Source organism: Psammomys obesus, unplaced genomic scaffold (assembly GCF_907164565.1).
Source record: "Psammomys obesus unplaced genomic scaffold, mPsaObe1.curated_primary_1811, whole genome shotgun sequence".
NCBI classification, from domain to species: Eukaryota; Metazoa; Chordata; class Mammalia; order Rodentia; family Muridae; genus Psammomys; species Psammomys obesus.
Genome location: NW_026591086.1, coordinates 15,942,718 through 15,961,340, shown reverse-complemented (window position 1 = coordinate 15,961,340; position 18,623 = coordinate 15,942,718). Strand labels below are relative to the sequence as shown.

Sequence of the window (18,623 nt, the reverse complement as noted above, 5' to 3'; positions counted from 1 at the left end):
CACACAGAACTAGAAAAGATCACATTGAATGAGATAATCCAGACTCAGAAAGACAAATGCTGAACCTTCTTTCTTATTTGAAGCCTTTCTTTTCAGCTCCAAGTCCTCAGATAGACGCTTAATTCTCACCCCTCCTCGTTGCATCAGATTGGGACCGTTACAGAAAACCACACCAACCAAAATGAATTATTGTGGAGCCCAGTGCCGATGGGTGAACATACAGCATAATACCTGCAGCACGGAAATCAGTGGTCACTGCAGAAAGAGAGGGCGAAACAATAAGAGCCAGAGAAAAAGGGAGGTTGCTATGAGACTGTCTTCTAGAAATGTCAGAAGCTTTGGCTACTGAGTCTTACCAACATGACTGCCTAAACAGTTGCTGAACAAGACATGCTAACATGGATGGGGAAAAGTTCATGAGGCCTCGACCCTACACGAAGAACTACAGGCAGCTAAGGAATGCCTAGGGTGGGAGAAAGTCTTCCCCAGGGAAGAGCACACCAACTGGTTACCCAATACCAAATGACCAGCCCTGAAAACATATCTACAAGTAACATGTGGATTGAGCAGATTGTATTTATGTATTCTGGAATATATAATATTGTATGAATTATATATTATATATATTATACATATAGCAATTAAAGAAAAATCAAGAGGCCATGAATTTGAATGACAGAAGGGAGGGTAGGGAGGTTGAAAAAAGGAAAAGGAAGGAGCAAATCATAAATTACAATCTCAAAATAATTTTTTAAAGTTAAGCCATCATGAAAGACCTTATACTTTCTGAAAACTAAAAACTCTTCTATGGTGAGGTGTGGTGGTGCACACCTTTAATCTCAGCACTTGAGAAGGCAGAGGCAGAGAGATCACTGTGAATTCTAGACCAGCCTGGTCTACAAAGCAAGTCCAGAACAGCCAAGGCTACAGAGAGAAATCCTGTCTCAAACAACCAAAAACAAAACAAACAAACAAACAAACAAACAAAAAAACCCACAAACAAACCAAAAAACCAAACCAAACCTAACCAACTCTTCTATGAAGTGAAAACAGACAGAGAGCAGAGATGCTTATATTAGAACTCCATTGTCAATACTGTGATCTTATTTTTAAAACACTCCTTCCCCCTCCCCCAAATAAACCTATTCTTATATAAAAGAAATGGCATATTACCTAATACTTTGTGGAAAGAAAAGGGACTCAAAACCCTAGGCAGAGAACGTTTTCCTCAAGGGAGATAAACAGTGAGTTAACAGTCATTCCAACTCTTAAGTAGCAAACTACTGCAAAAGCAGACATGGCTGGGATGCTCTTTCTGATGCTTCTGGGACTTTCAAGACTCCGCCGCTGCTCTGTTAGAGAAACAGCACTTGCTGTTGCTAGCTCAACTACACAGAATAAGTCTTCAAAGCATAAAATCAATTTCAGACAGCCTTTCAAAGGGAACCGATATCCTATCAAAGAAAAACTTCAAAGGAAATGGAGCTGTCTGTCAGCAGGTACATATATCTGGCTCTGCTCTGCAAAGCGAAATAAACACCAAACACAATCCAGAAGTGCACACCACAATGGCACACAGACGGCTTTTGTGACAGGACACTTTGAGCAAGCTTTCCTGGAAGCATTGCTAATATCTGCAATAGTGGGAAAGTGACCTATGGTGACTGATCCAGAGCAAAGAGTTTCTGCCCTTCAGTTTTCCATTTAATTAGGGATAGCAAATCATAAAACTCGGACTTGGATGACTCAGAAAGATTACTTCATTTAGTGCTCCCTGTTTGAGTAACCTCAAGTATCTCCCCAAAGAAGTCTGCCCAGAACCCAAGCGGCAGAAGCTTTGCTGGGTAGTCCCCAGCCCACACAGGCGCTCCCGGCCTCAAGAGAGAGGCTACCTCTCTGAGCTGCAATGACTTAGAAACAAGTCATAGAGGCAGAGATGATATGCAGTGATGCAGACTGACCAGTTAAGGATGACCACTTTACTAATCATAGCTTTGAAGACAGAGTACTGAGGAATATGTTGAGGAAACTTTTGTCTTCATTTTGAAGAATTGGTGGGCTTGGCCAGTTAAAAAAAAAAAAAAATCCTGACCTAAGGGAATTTGATGGTATCTTATCGAAAGGGTGCTTTTATTTACTTCTAGAAGTGATGACAAACTACATGAAGTTGAAGGAACCTGATTAAAATATATTAATTCATATGCACATATATCTTGGCATACATTCCAGAGTGAATAGAAATAGATTCTGAAAGGCAAGTATAAAATTTCCAAAATCTCTGAAATCCTGATAACCAAAGCATATTGAGAAGTAGACAGAGTGTGTTTGAATGCCCTATCCTGCTATTTATTAGCTACATAAATTCTCACATTACTTAAGGAACTGAGCCCTGGTTCAGTTCCTTAAGTAACGTGTAAGACAAATTCCACACGCATGCACACTACGTAGCTTAAGGGAGTTGAGATTTGCAATATTCTTAGGGAATGTGGTCAGGAGTGGAAAGATATCTACTGCTATCATTTTTGATGCTTTAAAGATGAGTTGTATGGGGTTGGGGTGGGGCAGCTCAGTGGTAGACCTTATGCCTTGCATGCAAGAGGCCCTGGGTTCTGGCTCTGGGTGGTGGATGAGGGTTGGGGGGGATTCTGTGTGTCCTCAGTTGACATGTCTATGTCAATGCAGACTGATCCCAAACCTACTGAAATACCACAGACGGCCTGGCTGGCTTGATCTCTCCTCTGCCACAGACCAATGTGTCAGTACTCTGTCCTCAGAGGAGGTGATGTAGTTTGACCAACGTTTTATACAACAGAAGCGAAAGTCCCCCAAAATAACAATTTCTAAACAGACCTTTACTTAACTTTTAAAACAAAAAACCAAAATGAAAAATTCTAGTGTTAACAGAGTAGATGATTTAAAAACAAAATATAAATATATATCACATACATATTATATATATTTTCTAAAGCTAAAATAGTACATAAAGCCATGCTCAAATCAAGGGTAGCTACCATGGCATTTTAAATTGTTTAAAGTGTAGAGCATCAAAAACTCCTAATAAAACCATGGATTAATATGCTCCTGAAACTCACCAACTCAAAGTTATATTATTTTGCTTAAAAGAAATCTTATAATATTTTAAATAAAGCATTTGAAAGTAGTAGGAGAATGCCTAGCAACAAGGCATCTGAATAGTCACTGAAAGGCTCTAATAGGGCTTCTTCAGCAGCCATGGGCACTTATAAAGTGTAGTCACACAGAACAGTCATTTTTAGATGTGCAGGCTGTCTAGTGAGAACATTTGTATATGTCTGGAAGCAAAAGTGACATTTAGCCGTAAGCAAAAAGTCACAAAGGACTGATGTAACTGGCTTTCTTTTTCTTTGGAGAGTCTCTCGCATTTCCTACAAATCTGTTCACTGTGGTTGGAATGAGTATCTTAAGCTTAAAATCCAAGGGAAGGAAATAAAGAAAAAGGGGAAACAGGAGGGAAATATTATACATAATTAAATCTATCAATTTAGTTATTTTTATTTTTTAATTTTTTTTCAAGGCAGGGATTCTCTTTGTAGCCTTGGCTATTCTGGACTCACTTTGTAGACCAGACTGGTCTTGAACTCACAGAGATCTGCCTGCTTCTGCCTCCCCAGGTGCTAGAATTACAGGCCTGTACCACCATGGCCAGCTGTTATTTTTATTTTTCAACAAAGACACTTGAGAATGAAGTGTTTTAGAAGCAATGTCTTTTAGGAGCATGTGTACTCCTAAGAGAAAAGCCTCAGAGAGATAAAAATGACTGGAAACAATGATGGCTCAGTAACATGACACAGTATATATGATTATAGAAGGTCCCATGGATGTATCAGCAGTTATTTCTGGGTGCTGGTGAAACAGCTCAGTTGGCAGAATGCTTCCCTCGTATCACATAGACCATGCAAGGCGACACATGCTCATGGCCCAGAGTAGGCCAGCCTGGGATACAAGAAAACAAGGTTCAAGCAGCTATTTCTATAGGCCAAAATTAAGGCAGTCTCTGATTTTATTTGTTTACAAACTAGCAAGACGAAAAGTGGCTTTACAATAAGCGAAGAGGCATGGAAAGAGAAACCAAATCAAGGGCAATAAATCTGGATCAAAGATTGTGGCCACTAAGGTTTCAAGGTTGTGTATTACAGGTAGGCAAGAAGCAGAAGCTAGGTCTGGCAGCTGGGGTAACCTGTTTATGCTTTTCACAATGACCATGGCCATCTTGTGTTCTGAGTCAGGAGAGAGAGAGAGAGAAGATCAGAGATTATCGTTCAGGGTCTTATTCTAAGATCTTCCATCATGTCATAAAAAGAAAAAAAACTTATGAGCACATGCCTGTGTGTACATAGTACATTGGACAATGGCGATTTCCCAGTTGAATACTTGAAATTCATGTTTCTTTGCTTTTATTTTGTAAGGTCCTTTTTTTAACAAACAAACAAAAATCAATAATTTTCAGCCTCTAATAACTAATTTTTTTAATATTTTCATTAGAGTTGAAACATACACAGCATGCAGGTGCAGGCAGACACTCACACACACAGACAGCAACCCCACCCCTGTTCTAAGAGTCTCTGTCTCAAGTTCCTTATCTACAAATGCAATTTTGTGCATAGTATGTGGATATATGCATTGTGTGTATAATAGTCTTATTATGAAGATTACTTTTAAATCGTGTAGAAAAAACTGCCTAGAGGAGTACACGGCATCCAGTTATCTACAGTTATCTGCGGCCACTATCTAATATCCCATTATCATTATCACATTAGTATGACAATAAAAAGGCTATAATCATTGCATTCTACAGTATTTGAATTTTATTTTAGATTTGTGAAATGACGGTTCTTTCATTTTAATTACTCTTAAGTATAAAATAATGTGTGTCATTTAAAATGGAGGTTGAAAAATGGACTCCCTCCTTCATTTAAAAATGTCTCCACCATGAGAAATACCATAAATTATCTGAAAATAGACCTTTAATTTAAAAGCATTGATATGGTAGCAGACTCTTTACTCTTAAAAGGGACTTCGGAGTAAGAGCTCAGTTGAGGAACAAACAAGCAATCTATGCTTAGAAAATGTGTAACTTATGCATAGGTACCTATGTTTATAGCAGATGGTATGGAGTGTCTTTCTTTGGATGTTTAGAACTAATTCTGTCATGTATGTAATACATTACATACATATATAATTAAGTAGCAACACATACACACAACACATAAAAACAATGGTAATTAAAACTAAGCCATTTAGTTTTAATCCAAATACTCCCAAGTCTGCACATGACCCTAAAGCATTCAAATTTGTATGGTTCCATATGGCATGCACCCCTGATTACCCTTAACTAACTGTTTCACTGTAGAACAAATAAAATAATGAAATTTAAATTCCCTATGAAGCATATTTCTATTTTGAAGAAATTTTACCAAGGTGACTGATTTGATCATATTTATCATCTCTTTGACACGTCATTTCTCATGTATTAGAAACTGCAAAAGAGACAGATAAAACCAAAACAAAACCAGGCTGAGAAGGTCACAGTGGAAAGGGGTAAGGGCAAATGGAAGTCCGAGCATCAGTCCTAACCCAACGTCAGGATCTGGGAATGTGTTTGTGGATCAAGAAAAAGGGCTATATTGTGACCATTGTGACCAGAACAGACAAAATGTAATGAAATAAAACAAAACAAACCCTCAAGCTAAACCCAACAGGTTTGTAAAGTTTTCTTAAGCAAGACAGTTAAATTCTTATCACACTGAGTCTTACAAAAGCTGTGCAGAGAGGCCTGGATATAAAGACTCTGTACTATTTAAGAGAGAAAAAAAAAAAAGGGAGACAGCAGTTTTCTTTTCTTTGTTTCTGTTTTTAGATAGGGTCTTACTATGCAGTCTTGGCTGTCCTAGAACTCATGTATAGATAGGGCTGGCCTTGAACTGAGAGATCTACATGCCTCTGCTTCCCACGTGCTGCTATTAAATGTCTGGCTTGACAACACCACTCTTAAACACCCCATCTGTCTTCTGATTTGGATTGAGGAAGGAAGACAGCTGTGGCTGGGTGTCAATGCCATGTAAAAACCTCCCTCTGCTCCAGCATCTGTCTCTTTTAAGCTATATGAGAAGGTGGCTAAAGTATCTTCCCACCCTCATCTTCAGTGTAGCTATGACCACCTTGTTTAAACTCAGTGTGACTTTTGCTCCCATCCAATCAGGATGATGGTTAATTACATAACAAGAGAATTAACAGGTTATAACAGGAAAGTTTATTCATGGAAAAAAGATACTAAAGTATTCAGAGCATTTTTACCCTTCTACCTTAGAAGTGGAAATACAATGCCTTCAGAAGTCTATGCAACTGGAGAAACGCTGTATTGGCCAAGGCTGGCTTCCATGTGAAGGTCTGACAACAGAGTTGGGGACTTAGATATTTGAATATTTGCATGTACATACAATGTAGAGATGAGGCCCTAGTACAAACATTAATTTTCTTTACACATAATTTATTCACATAGCCTAGACAGTTTTATACGTTTGTGGTACATCTGTGTACCACAGATGTACACATGAAGCTTGTCATTTAAATTCAGGCATGCATTTTTTCCATGTCAGTATCTTTAGTTTTTGAAATGGGGTCTCTCAACACACAGTGTCCACTTTCCTCTGCCTCCAGAGTACTGGGATTAAAGGTGTGGGCCACCATGCCCATCTGTGGCATTATTTTGACACTCAGAAGTTTCAGATTTGGGATTTTCAGATTGGGATGCTCAATGTGTATTACTTGTTATAAAGTTTCTGTTCGCTTTTGCAGATAAGAGAAATAGTAATATATGCTAGAGGGCAAAGGCTGTTAGACAAGCAGAAGGCCTAGTGATGAGCTGTGTGAGGATAAGCACGTATTGCAGCCTGGACCAGTCTGAAGTCAGATCTCTTTTTACAGCTGCTACCAATACTTCCTCTTCCATTCTCAAAAATGCCCTGATATGAATATCAAATTCTGTTCTTACGTTTTCAATAATAAAACCCTCTCATTTTTCCCAGCATGGATCCCATGTAGCTAAGAAACTTCTCCAAATTCAAATGCCTGAAGTGAGACTCAGAGCTCTCCCAGGGCAGCTGTGTCAGATCTAGGCATGCAGTATGACTAGATGATAGACTACTGAACTCCAAGCCATTATCTTGCTGACAATATCACTTGTCTTCTCAAGCGTAAGGCTAGTAACCTGAAAGGAAGAGTCTTCTGGCACCCATGGGTTTTATGGAAGGACCCAAAAAACATCACCACCACCGCTGACCTGCTGAAGTCAGTGCAATTTACAGATAAAAACCCTCTTTGAATGACATGCAAAATATACACAATACAGTCACCTCTACCGCAGAAAGACTGACTTTCTCTCCACATCTGCTCTCAGCTTATGTTCAGCTCTATGCAGTGGCGGACGGCTGGCTGCATCTACCCCAACCTTAAGGGCACGATCAACCCTCTTGTCTCCAGGCCTCCACTCGGGTATACCACAGATAACAGTCGCTCGCCCTGGCAGTTTTGAACAGGCTGTGCCAAGAGCTGCAGTTTACAACAAGCATGACAACAAGGAAGCCAAACCACTATTCTGCCTTCCTTCCAAGAGGAACCTGCCAATAGTTTTCTTACAATTGATGCAGCAAACTAATGAGTGTTTTAATCTTTAGATTATACACAAACATTAAGAAATTAGCTGTAATTCACAAGCCTACTTTCCACAGAGCTAGAATCCTAATTACATACACTTGTTAACAGTGATAAAACCATCACATCTCCAAGTGAGAGATAAGCGTTAATAAGAGGGATATTAAAAGTGTTAGTGACCGAAGCATCCCCAAATATAGGAGATGTTACACCCAATAAATTACTTTGTTCAAAATGCCCATAAGGGCTGCTAACCAATCAGTAAAATAATATTGTATATAAAAATGCAAGCATAAGCAACTGACTCCCACTCGTACTTCTTGAAAGAAAATTATTCATCGATAAGACAAATCAGTACATTCAGAATGTCTAACATAACACCATCTTGTGCTTTTATCACAGAAGGGAAATATTTGTTTCTCTTTGAGAAATTTTTGGTATGTTAGTAATTTGTTTTTCTTGGCTTTTATTATGATGTTTTTATAATGATTTCGAAGAATGATAATATGTATACTTAGGAAAATATATACTGCCAAACTAATGACTGACTTAAACTTAACCTCATTCTTTATCGTGCCTCCCATAAGAGAAGGTCTAGTAATTTTCCTTAAGAATTGTAATTGTTTTATGTGAATTTATGATCACCTACATTTTGTAGACAAATATGGCATAAGATGCGTTATCACTGACATCATTTTCCAGTTAATAAACTCTGCCAATTACCTTCTGGTCAACAATGTATTTGGTTTCAGCATACAAAAGGTGTGCTAGGAATATTATTTTTCTCACTACCTCTCTCATCTATAGAGTTAAAATAAGTACCCTCTGATCTTCATTAGTCTGCTCAGTTAAGAAGCCTATCATAGAAACAGTTATACGGTGACTGAAGTCAGAGCAGTTTGGTAAAGGAACATCACTCTGTAAAATTGTCACATCTGTACACTGATTTGCATTATGGATTGGATTATGAAATAACGAGACCCACAGTCATTCAACAAAAGGACAGAGACTGATAAGGAAACAAATATTTCCCTTTATTTGAGTGTGTTACATCTACTTGTGGGAAGTTCATAATAACTGAAATCCTTAATTTATAGGACTATACCCGACGCTACCTAACTGAGAACCAGCCAGCAGACAGTAGCATCTGAAGAACACCTACTCATGGAGGGTTTCCCATACCAGCTCAGCTTAGTAGTATCTCCAGTAGATTAGAAACCATCAGTTTCTAAGAGTCAGAAGAATAATGCTCAAGACTATTTATCAACAGTGGGTTTCCTTACTCCTTTGCCAGCTGCACATTTGTAGGCTTTGCTCCGATGGGGATCCCATATTTGTGCAAAGTGTTCATCAAAATCTCCCTCATGTCGCTGTTGTAAGAATCAAAGTCAAATACATTCCGAACCACACTGGCGAGACCTTCGGTGGGAAATTTCTGTATAGAAAAAAATTTCCTCATTATACATGAGATAAAGCATACAACATTAAAAAGGTTTATAAAACTGACAGAACAACAGTGTGCTAATGAACTTCAGCACAAATGCACTAGCTGTGTTTGATAACAGGACAGAAGAAGTACACACACACACACTCAGGTTTAGCAGTGACTGAGACAGCTTATTTTTCTTTTGAGATACACAACAGAAATGGTGGAGGTGCAGCTCTTCCTCTCAGGTGTCAGGACCTGCTCAGATCCTTTGTTGCCTTCTTAAACCTACTTACTGTTGCACTATTCACACCTGCCAAGACACGAAATGAACTAGATGCCCACAGACAGACGAATGAATTAATACAGGGCGTGTACATATATCAGGATTTTATGCAGCTACAAAAAAAATGCAGGAAAATGCATGGAACTGGAGATCATGTGACATGATGTAAGCCAGAAGCAGAGAGACACGCATTCTGTTTTCTCTCATATGTGAAATCTATTTTGAAAAAACACACAGAGGACATGAGAGTGGAAGGGGGATAATAGGTGACAAGGAAGAGGTTTAAAGGAAGAAGAGTGGACAACCAGTTTTAATTATATATATACATATGGCAAGAAAGCAGAGGGAACAAGTGGGTGGAATGGAACCAGTATGAGAAGAGGAACAACCAGGAAGGGCAGTGAGGGAGGACGGAACAGAGCAAACACCATGCCGCATATGCACAAGCATCTCATAATAAAGTCCAAACAATTTAAACATATCAGCTAAATAAAATGTTGAATGTTAGCACACATGTCTAGAAAATTCACAGTCTATGAATGAGGGGAAGAAGAAATTAAGTATAGGAAATGGAGAATGGTGGCTGCCTTCTGCTCTCTAGAGCACGGAAGTAAAGAAGGCACAAGCCAGCACAGCTAGACATATACTGATAGTTTCTGCATTGACTGTTTTCATTGTCTTTTGGTGCTAGCACCCAAGCTGGTATCCTAGACTTAGCAAGGCCTCAAAAACAGAATAAGTTCTCCTTTTCCTTCCCATATAATTATATATCTACTATATATATAATATTATATATTATATATAATAAAACATATACATATAAAATTATATAATAAACATATGTAATATAATATTTTTCAAATCAGTTCTCAGACTTCAAGATAGAACGTAATATTCCTGTATGTGTATATGTTGTAGTGTAATTAAAGCGTATGAACTGACCTCTTTGTCACTTTGTGTAATTAACTTTAAATAGGGGTAATTATTTAAAATTTGCTTTCTTAGCAGCTTTGAAATGACCGCTTCATTATTATTAATTGCTCTTCAGTCACTGTACTGTGTAATAGCATCTCTTCCTCAGCAACTGAAGCTTTTCTCCATTTAAAATCTCTCTCCCTTCTACCTCCCAGCAACCTATGTTTTCAATAAGGTTTTCTTGGAGGGTTAGACACAGAAGAGAGAATTCAAGAGTCACAGGCTGTGGGGATTGGCTATTATTATTTGCTATACAGAGTTTACATGTTCTTTTCTTTATCAAGTGGACTATACACTGTATACGACCACAGAAACTTTATTCTCTGGACCACTTATCTTTTGTTGACAAATGTTGCATTAGTATATTATCAGTTAGCTCTTGTTCTGCTTTTTTCCTTCATGACACTTGTAATATTTCCTACCCAGATATCATATGCTGGTTGTAAAAAGCCAAACAATTGAAACATTTCCTTGTTGTTTAATAATTTGTCCCTCCAACACACACACACACACACACACACACACACACACACACACGCACGCACACGCATACATGCAGCCCACATATCAAAAAACCAGACCAAACTAAAACCAGTCCATCAAATTTTTTTAGCTGATTGGTAATGACCATGGCACAAAACCTTGCCAAGGCCAACTCAAAGACTAACGTGAGAATGCCTGTTGGTCTTCCAGATTTACTATCTGGATTGTGCACCCTTTATATCAGGCTGCCTGGCTCACCAATCACAGAATGGAGACATCAGTTATAGACTGTACAGTCTGGAAGACACAATGGTTTTCCTAGACACCTGCGTACAGGTGTCTACCCACCTGTAAATGCTTGACAATGTTGACAACTTCTCTGGTAGAATAAGGATAGTTGATAACCCCTTGGTCAGCCAAGTTCCTCAGCTCCCCAAAGGCTGCTACAAGCTTCTCAAGGACAGGTTCAGGCACACTTGGGCCATACTGCTTGAGCATCTCAAGCTCCGAATGGGGCTTGGGGTTGTCAATGGCATGACAGCTAAAAATGTCCCCTACAGAAAAGCAGGAGAAGAACAACATCCAGTAAGCAGTCAATCCACTGTAACGGTGCAGAGCAAACGGCAGTGCTGGTTTCAAAAGCTAGGAGCTGCTCAGCAAATCCCAGAGAGCCCATTTAACAACAGGGCTATACAGAGAAAAAAGAAAATGCCTGAACCAGGAGAAAACTAGATGGTGTGTGCTTTCTTCTGCATGAGTTTTTTCTATTAAAAGTTATGTGATACCTGAAAACATGCTTCTTGGGAGATATTAAAACCTGCTGGGGCAGACTCCTTTTTTCTTTGCAAAACACTCAGTTGTAATGTGTCAGCCTAGACCAGCAGCAACAGGACCTTATTTTGATTTAGGAACCATTTAAACAGTTATTTTTTGTGTGCATATGTCAGAGTACCTGTGTATATTTAAAAGTAACAAAACAGACAGCATCAGAACTTTAAGCTTCATCTCACAGACTGACATTTTCAAATATAAACATGCAGGGTAGCTTTGTTTTTTTTTCATTGAAAATGAAAATTATCCTGAATGTAAAGATGTACTTGGTCCCCCTACCATGCAGTCATCAAATAATTACTAAACATCTTCCAAACGCCAAGTACAGCCCTGGGTAATATAGATCAATGATTTAGAAAGTTTCCATCCCTGTGGAGTTTATCTTCTGTTACAGGGAGATAAGCTGGTATGGTACATGACAGTACAAGTGACTGTGAGAGTGGGCTTCACTGAGAAGGTGAAGCCTGAGAAAATGAGGCTATGTGGAAGAACATTCTAGGTGGCTGGTACAGCCAAAGCAAGTATATGTGGCATACGAAAGGGTGAGGCAGGAGAGTTGGAGAGACAGGATGTAAGGGACATCACATAGGATATTAGAAATCTCAGCATTTGGGAGCTGAACTTCTATTCATTGAAATGGGGAACAAGGGGGATTTTTCACCAGAGGAGTACAGTGCTCTCAAGAACAGACTGTAGAGTGTATAGAGCAGCGGCTCTCAACCTTCCTAATGCTCCCCTCCAACCATAAAAAATATTTTTTGTTGCTGCTTCAGAAGTGTAATTTTGCTAACATTATGAATTGTAATGTAAACATCAGTGTTTTTAATGGTCTTTGGCAAGGCCCATGAAAGGGCTGTTTGACCCCCAGTGGCCCACAGGTTGAGAACTAACTTGTGTAGGCAAAAAAAAGTCCACATGTGGGTCTGCAGCACGGCTGTTCATTTTGCTAGAAGAGACTCTGACTCCAAGGCTGTTACAGAGCAGCAGCTGTGGAAGGCAGTCTCTCTGGAACACGGTTAGGCAAGCTAGTGCAGGTTTGTTTGCTAAGCTCAGGGCCTGCTGCACAGCATCCCACTGCAGGTACTGGGTTACCTAGCCTCCTTCATGCTGTCCTGGGGGAATTGGAACTTCAACAACGAGCACAAATACTGACTTACTGACTACTGATTTTTTTTTTTTTTATGAATTACGCAGTATTTTCCTGTTTCTTTTTAAAAATTTATTTAATTTTACTTTATGTGCATTGGTTGGCATGAGGGGATCATATCCCTTGGAACTGAAGTTACAGACAGTTGTGAGCTGTCATTCAGGTGCTGGGAATTGAACCCAGGTCCTTTAAAAGAGCAGACAACACTCTTCACCACTGAGCCATCTCTCTAGCACTGACTATTGATTCTTAAAAAAGTGTTTTGAAATAGGGTCTGACATCAACCCAGGCTCACCATGAACTCCCAAACCTCTGGTCATCCCCTGGTGCTGGTGTGCAGCACAAAGCGCTCAGCTTTTTTAACTGACATTAAATCATGGCAGGCTAACTTATTGGGCAAAAAAGAAAGGTAAAAAAACATGCACAGATCATGACAACAGGAAAGAGTGGAAGCAAGAAACCCATTAATTAGTGTATTATTATTATTATTACAAATAATCCGAAGCAAGAAACCCATTAACTGGCCTATTATTATTACAAATAGTCGAGGTGAGAGAGGGTGGTGGCTCCAACTAAAGTGATGGCCAGTGTTGGTGATGCTGAGATAATTTGAAACCTATTTTAAGAACCAGTAAGATTTCCTGGTAGGTGGGAAAGAAGGGAAAGAAAAGTCAAGAAAGATTTTGCTGTCAAGAAGGATGGAGTTATTATCTTAAATCAAGGGATTAAGAAGAAAAAAAAATCCATTCAACAATTCAATCTTATACTGTGGAAATACTAGATCCAAAGTAAGGTGCTAATAACAGGCAAGTTGGAAATAAGTGTGTTCAGCAGGGAACTGGAGAGTCTGGCTGGAGAGAAATTCCTGGTAATAACAATCATTTAATTGGTACTGTAATATGACATACTTTGATTTTGCCAAGGGAATGAATGTAGATAGACAAAGCATTAGAACATTCTAGAAAGGAGTCAATGAAGAAACTGAGAAAGAATGGTCAACAGTGTGGGAAGAAGCCCAGAAAGCACTTGAGGAAGGACCAGAAGTCAGGTAAGGAGAGGACAGTGACAGTTGTACAAAGTGCTGTTGATGGTAAAGCACAGCCAGGGTAACCATCCTGGGTTTAGTCATGGCGATGGCCCCAGTGGCTTAGTCAAGAATTGCCTCTGTGAGGTCATTCAGGAAAAGATGTGATTAGAACAGACTTGAGAAGAGTGAACAAGAAATGGAGATTGGAACTGCAACTTCTGAACAAAAACAACGTTCAGAGTTTTACTACAAAGCAAGTAGAACAAATAATAGCAGCTGGCAAAAATAAACAAACAAACAAACAAATAAATAAATAAATAGAGATCCTGCCTCAAACAAAACAAAACAAAACCTTAAGGTGCCAAGAGGCCAGGGATTTGGAAGACCCAAGACTGGGGGGAGGGGCCGTGGAGCAGGGACATGGAAGAAGTAGGGAAGTGGAGTGGGAAGGGGAAGAGGATGGAAAAGAGGGGGAGGTTGGAGTGGGTGACAAGGAGCAAAGAGACAATCAGCTAGGAATGAGAGTGACTACATGGTACATGGAAATGGCAGACCAAGAAGGAAGAGACAATGAGCACCCTTGCAGGCCTTAGAATGAATGTGAGAGCTATGAAGAACCTGGGCCTGGAGAGAACTTATACCTTGCTATATAGAGAAAACTACAGGCTTGCTCTGGAGTGCTCACATGAGCACATTTGTAAGAGCAGCAGTAATGTAAGAATCTGAAATAAAAACTGCAGAAACAATATGAGTGACTAGTCCCTTCTAAAATATATAGACTGCTATCCTTTCCATGCTTATTGTTTCAACTAATGTTCTGGCGATTGATTTTCATTTCAGCATGCTGGTGTTACTTATATTTCTCTTCATAGTGGCACACTACTCTATTGGGTAGATACAGAAGAATTTCTTTATCTAGTCTCCTCTGGAGGGACAGTGGGTTGGTTTCATTCTAGTTACACAAAATGTTGTACTGACTGCCCTTGAACTAAAATGATTATGCAGGTAAACTGCTGGGACAGATCCCATATGTGAAATGGCCAGATCATGATCCTAATAAGAACATGGGCCTGCTTTGTACTATGTATGAGATTCCAAAATACAGGAATACTCCTTTACGGATTATGATGATGATGACGCTGCATCTCCTAGAACCTCTCAGTCTATGAACCAGACTCTGAACAGCTGGCCTCAGTCTTTTTCTTTAGAGGAAGTGATAGAAGTAGTCACTAACAGCCAATCATTATGGAGTATTAAACAGTGGCGACGTACAGTACAATTGCTTAAGAAGAAAGGTGCTAAGTCAGACTGGTACACACAGCCCAGCTCCTCCAGAAAATGTCCTGTGAGTGTCAAAAACTCTCTTTCCCCCAGGTGGTCATGACGAGACACATCCACGGTTGAGTAATAGCGGCCACGACAGCATTGCTGTTGAAATGATTAGCTATTTTTACAGTAGCTGTTTTTACCTAAAGTTCCAAAGAAGTCATTGCCCAAGAAAGGGAAGCCAGGCCTGTTGGCCAGAACCACCATCCTGAAGTCAGGATGAATCACAATAGCGTTTTCTCTTCCATCCACATTAGCAGCATCTGAAAAACAAAATGGGTCCTTTGTGAAACTTGGCTCAAACAGCTTCAGGTGTTCCTGATTCAAACCTCATCTACAAGGCTGTGCTAGAGCAAATAAGTAATATCAATGAGGCACTGGTTCAACTCCCAGGAAAGAAAGCCACTTAAAAAAAATCACACTTGAGTTTGAAAATTATTATGTTCTTCTACTTCTAAGCTAGCCTTCAAAATCATAGGAGAAGACACAGAGGGCCAGATACAGCCAGGCTTGGTCACAGCTTGGTGTCGGCAGCCCTGTCTTCCCTCTTACTACACCAGCTTTGTGGTGCTATCATGTCCAGAGCAAAGGAGCAGGCTAAGGTCTGACCGTTGGGAGTCTCAGGGATCCTGTTAAGGGACAATACTCAGGCCGAGGCTCATTCTCATTTTTCATAAACTGTGAGAGTGGAATGACAGAATGCTGTTACTGGTGCTAAGTAGGGGCCTGGCTACAACATCAGAGAGCAGCATATCTATGGCACTGACCTTCCTAACAGAGCGCTCTGCCATACTGATTTTAACGGTACTGGCTGTCTATTTTCTGTGACTACTTACACATTTTTCAAGTGTTTCAGGAGACAAAAACTGAAATCAACATCTTGCATTATTTTTGCCAAACTTAAGTTGCCTTGCAGCAGCTAAATTTACTTGCACTGGCTAGGTTTTTTTTTTTTGGTCAGCACAAGGTGGAGTCACCTGGGAAGAGGCAAGTCTGTGCAGCATTTTCTTAAGGGAGGGCCTAGCCCACTGTGGGGAATGTCACCTCTACTCACGGGGTCCCGGGATGTATAAAAAAGCAAACCGAGAAGGCTCTGAGGAACAAGACAGTCTGCACTGTTCCTCCATGATCTCTATCTCAGCTCCTGCCTCCAGGTTCCTGCTTTGAGTTCCTGCCCTGACTTCCCACAGTGATGGAGAGTTGTAAGCAGTAAGCTATAAGCTGAAATAAATCTTTTCTTCCTAAAGCTGCTTGTGTTTGTGCTGTTTTATCACAGCGATAGAAATCCTAACTAAGACAAGACTGATGAGATTTTCTTTTCTTTCTTTTCTTTTTAGTAAATACTGGAAAAATAATGTGTGTTTGGGGAGGAAGAAAAGAAAATCCAAAGCAGAGAATATACCTCTTCCTGAGTGAGATATACATACAGACATATATACACAAAAAATGTACATATACATACAAACATACACGTTAAATAAAACTTCCAATTATTTTTCAAATGTATACAGCATTTTGTCTGCATGTATGTATTCCATGTGTGCCTGCTGCCAATGGAAGTCAGAAGACATCACTGGATTCCCTGGAACTAGAGTTACAGATGGTTGTGAGCCAACATGGGGGTGCTTGGAATGGAATCTGGAGTCTCTAGAAGAGCAGCAAGTACTCTTAACCCCTGAGCCATCTCTCCAGCTCACATTGGTGATTTTTAACTGAGCCAATAATAAAATATGTTTTATGAGCAAGAGAAACAGGCCAGAGTTTCTAAAATTTCTAGATATCAATTCAATAATAGAATCAAGGTTGACATATTCAGAGTAGAACAGTATAAAGCCAATTTGTCTTACTTGTACTATTGAAATTTTCAAAGACTGATTATAGAAAAGGGAATCTAAGCTGGATACATCTGTAATCCCAGCACGCAGGAGGCAGACCTGTGTGCCTGTGAATTGGAGGCCAGCCTGGTCTACAAAGTGAGGCTAGGGCAGCCAAGGCTACACAGAGAAATCCTGTCTCAAAACAAAACAAAACAAACAAACAAAAAGGGAAACTGGGGGCTATGGATGTAGGTTGGTGACAGAGCATGCAATTCCATGATTGAAGCTCCAATTCTACTTAGCATCAAACAAACAAAACAACCAAACAAAATATACTAAGGATGCAAAAACATAGTAAGGATAATTTTGCTTTTTAGTACTCACGTGCAACAATACGTCTTCCATCTGCTAGAATCATTTCTCCATTTTCTACTAGAGTTTTCAAAATACAGGTGACATTTGTTGGGGCTTTGTCTGCCTCGTCTACTACTAGAATGTGACCCAACTTTACTGCTTTAACCTTTGAAGAAAGAAAATTTATCATAAGCAACAAAAGAACTGAAGTAAGCACTATTAAAAGCTCATCTCCCACTGCTTTGGTTTTTCCAAGCTGGTTGTAAGTTACAGGAACACGACCACATAGACAGCTACAGAACCATCATAGAGTCACTAAAACATAACAGCAATTTCTGCATTTTCCACTGTGTTAGAGTCACTCCCAACAACAGTTCACACCCTAGAATAGGGGGGACTTAAAGGAATATGACAAGTAGATGAAGTGCCATAGAAGGTGGGAGGAGTTAGACACAACAGCCACTGTGTGTTTTAGAAAACTTGAATCTTCAAATACTATTATAGTTTAATAGATCAGAAGAGGCAGGTTTTCATGGCAAAGCAAATCAATGATCAAACTGCATTTGTGGAGGAGTGAACATGGAGACCTTATGTTGTCTGTAGGATAGTAAATGGAAGAAAAGGCGCAGGAAGGGAGACTGGGTTTCTGCTGCTAAGGAATGGGTTGCCAGATCAGGAAATATGCACTTTACCTCACCACATAATGAGACCTAAGTACCCATGTTTGAGTTCTGACATTAAAAATGGGGCATTGGCTACTCAGTGGGATACTCAACTTGGCAGAATATGCAGAATAGACTTAGTGTGGAAAACTGAAGTGGGTATGGAAAAATACAGGGGAAAAATATTAGACTGGTCCTGTGGACTCTCCTCTGTGGAGAGGCGCAGTCTGTAGACGGTTTGCATAGGAAGGGAGAAAAGGGATGTAAGCATATGAGGTCTTGGGTAACCATGTAAACAGTGCCATGAGGAGAAAAATGGAAGCTGCAAATAGGACTTACCTCTTACTTTGCCATGCTTCTCCTCATGCTTTTAAGCAGGCAGGCAGGAGATATTCTATACATTTCAACATAAATCTAAAATTTCTTTCTAAAATACACATAAAACCCATAACATAGTGGACCATATCATAAATTATTCTGACTGCACAGTGTTAACTAATGATTTTCAGGAAGCGTAAGTTGATAAAGGACACTTCCTTTTCTTTTTTCTTTCTTTCTTTCTTTCTTTCTTTCTTTCTTTCTTTCTTTCTTTCTTTCTTT

The 18,623-nt window shown here is 39.6% G+C and overlaps 1 protein-coding gene across 1 annotated transcript in view; it reads right to left on the bottom strand.

Moving 5' to 3' along the window:
• Vwa8 (von Willebrand factor A domain containing 8) overlaps positions 1-18,623 on the bottom strand; it is a 355,260-nt gene that overhangs the window by 117,000 nt on the left and 219,637 nt on the right. The window contains exons 23-26 of the mRNA XM_055609598.1: positions 17,392-17,527; positions 15,334-15,453; positions 11,208-11,413; positions 8,973-9,124 (exon numbers count right to left, since the gene is read on the bottom strand). Of these exons, the coding sequence (XP_055465573.1) occupies positions 8,973-9,124; positions 11,208-11,413; positions 15,334-15,453; positions 17,392-17,527 (614 nt within the window). The remainder of the gene's footprint in view (positions 1-8,972; positions 9,125-11,207; positions 11,414-15,333; positions 15,454-17,391; positions 17,528-18,623) is intronic.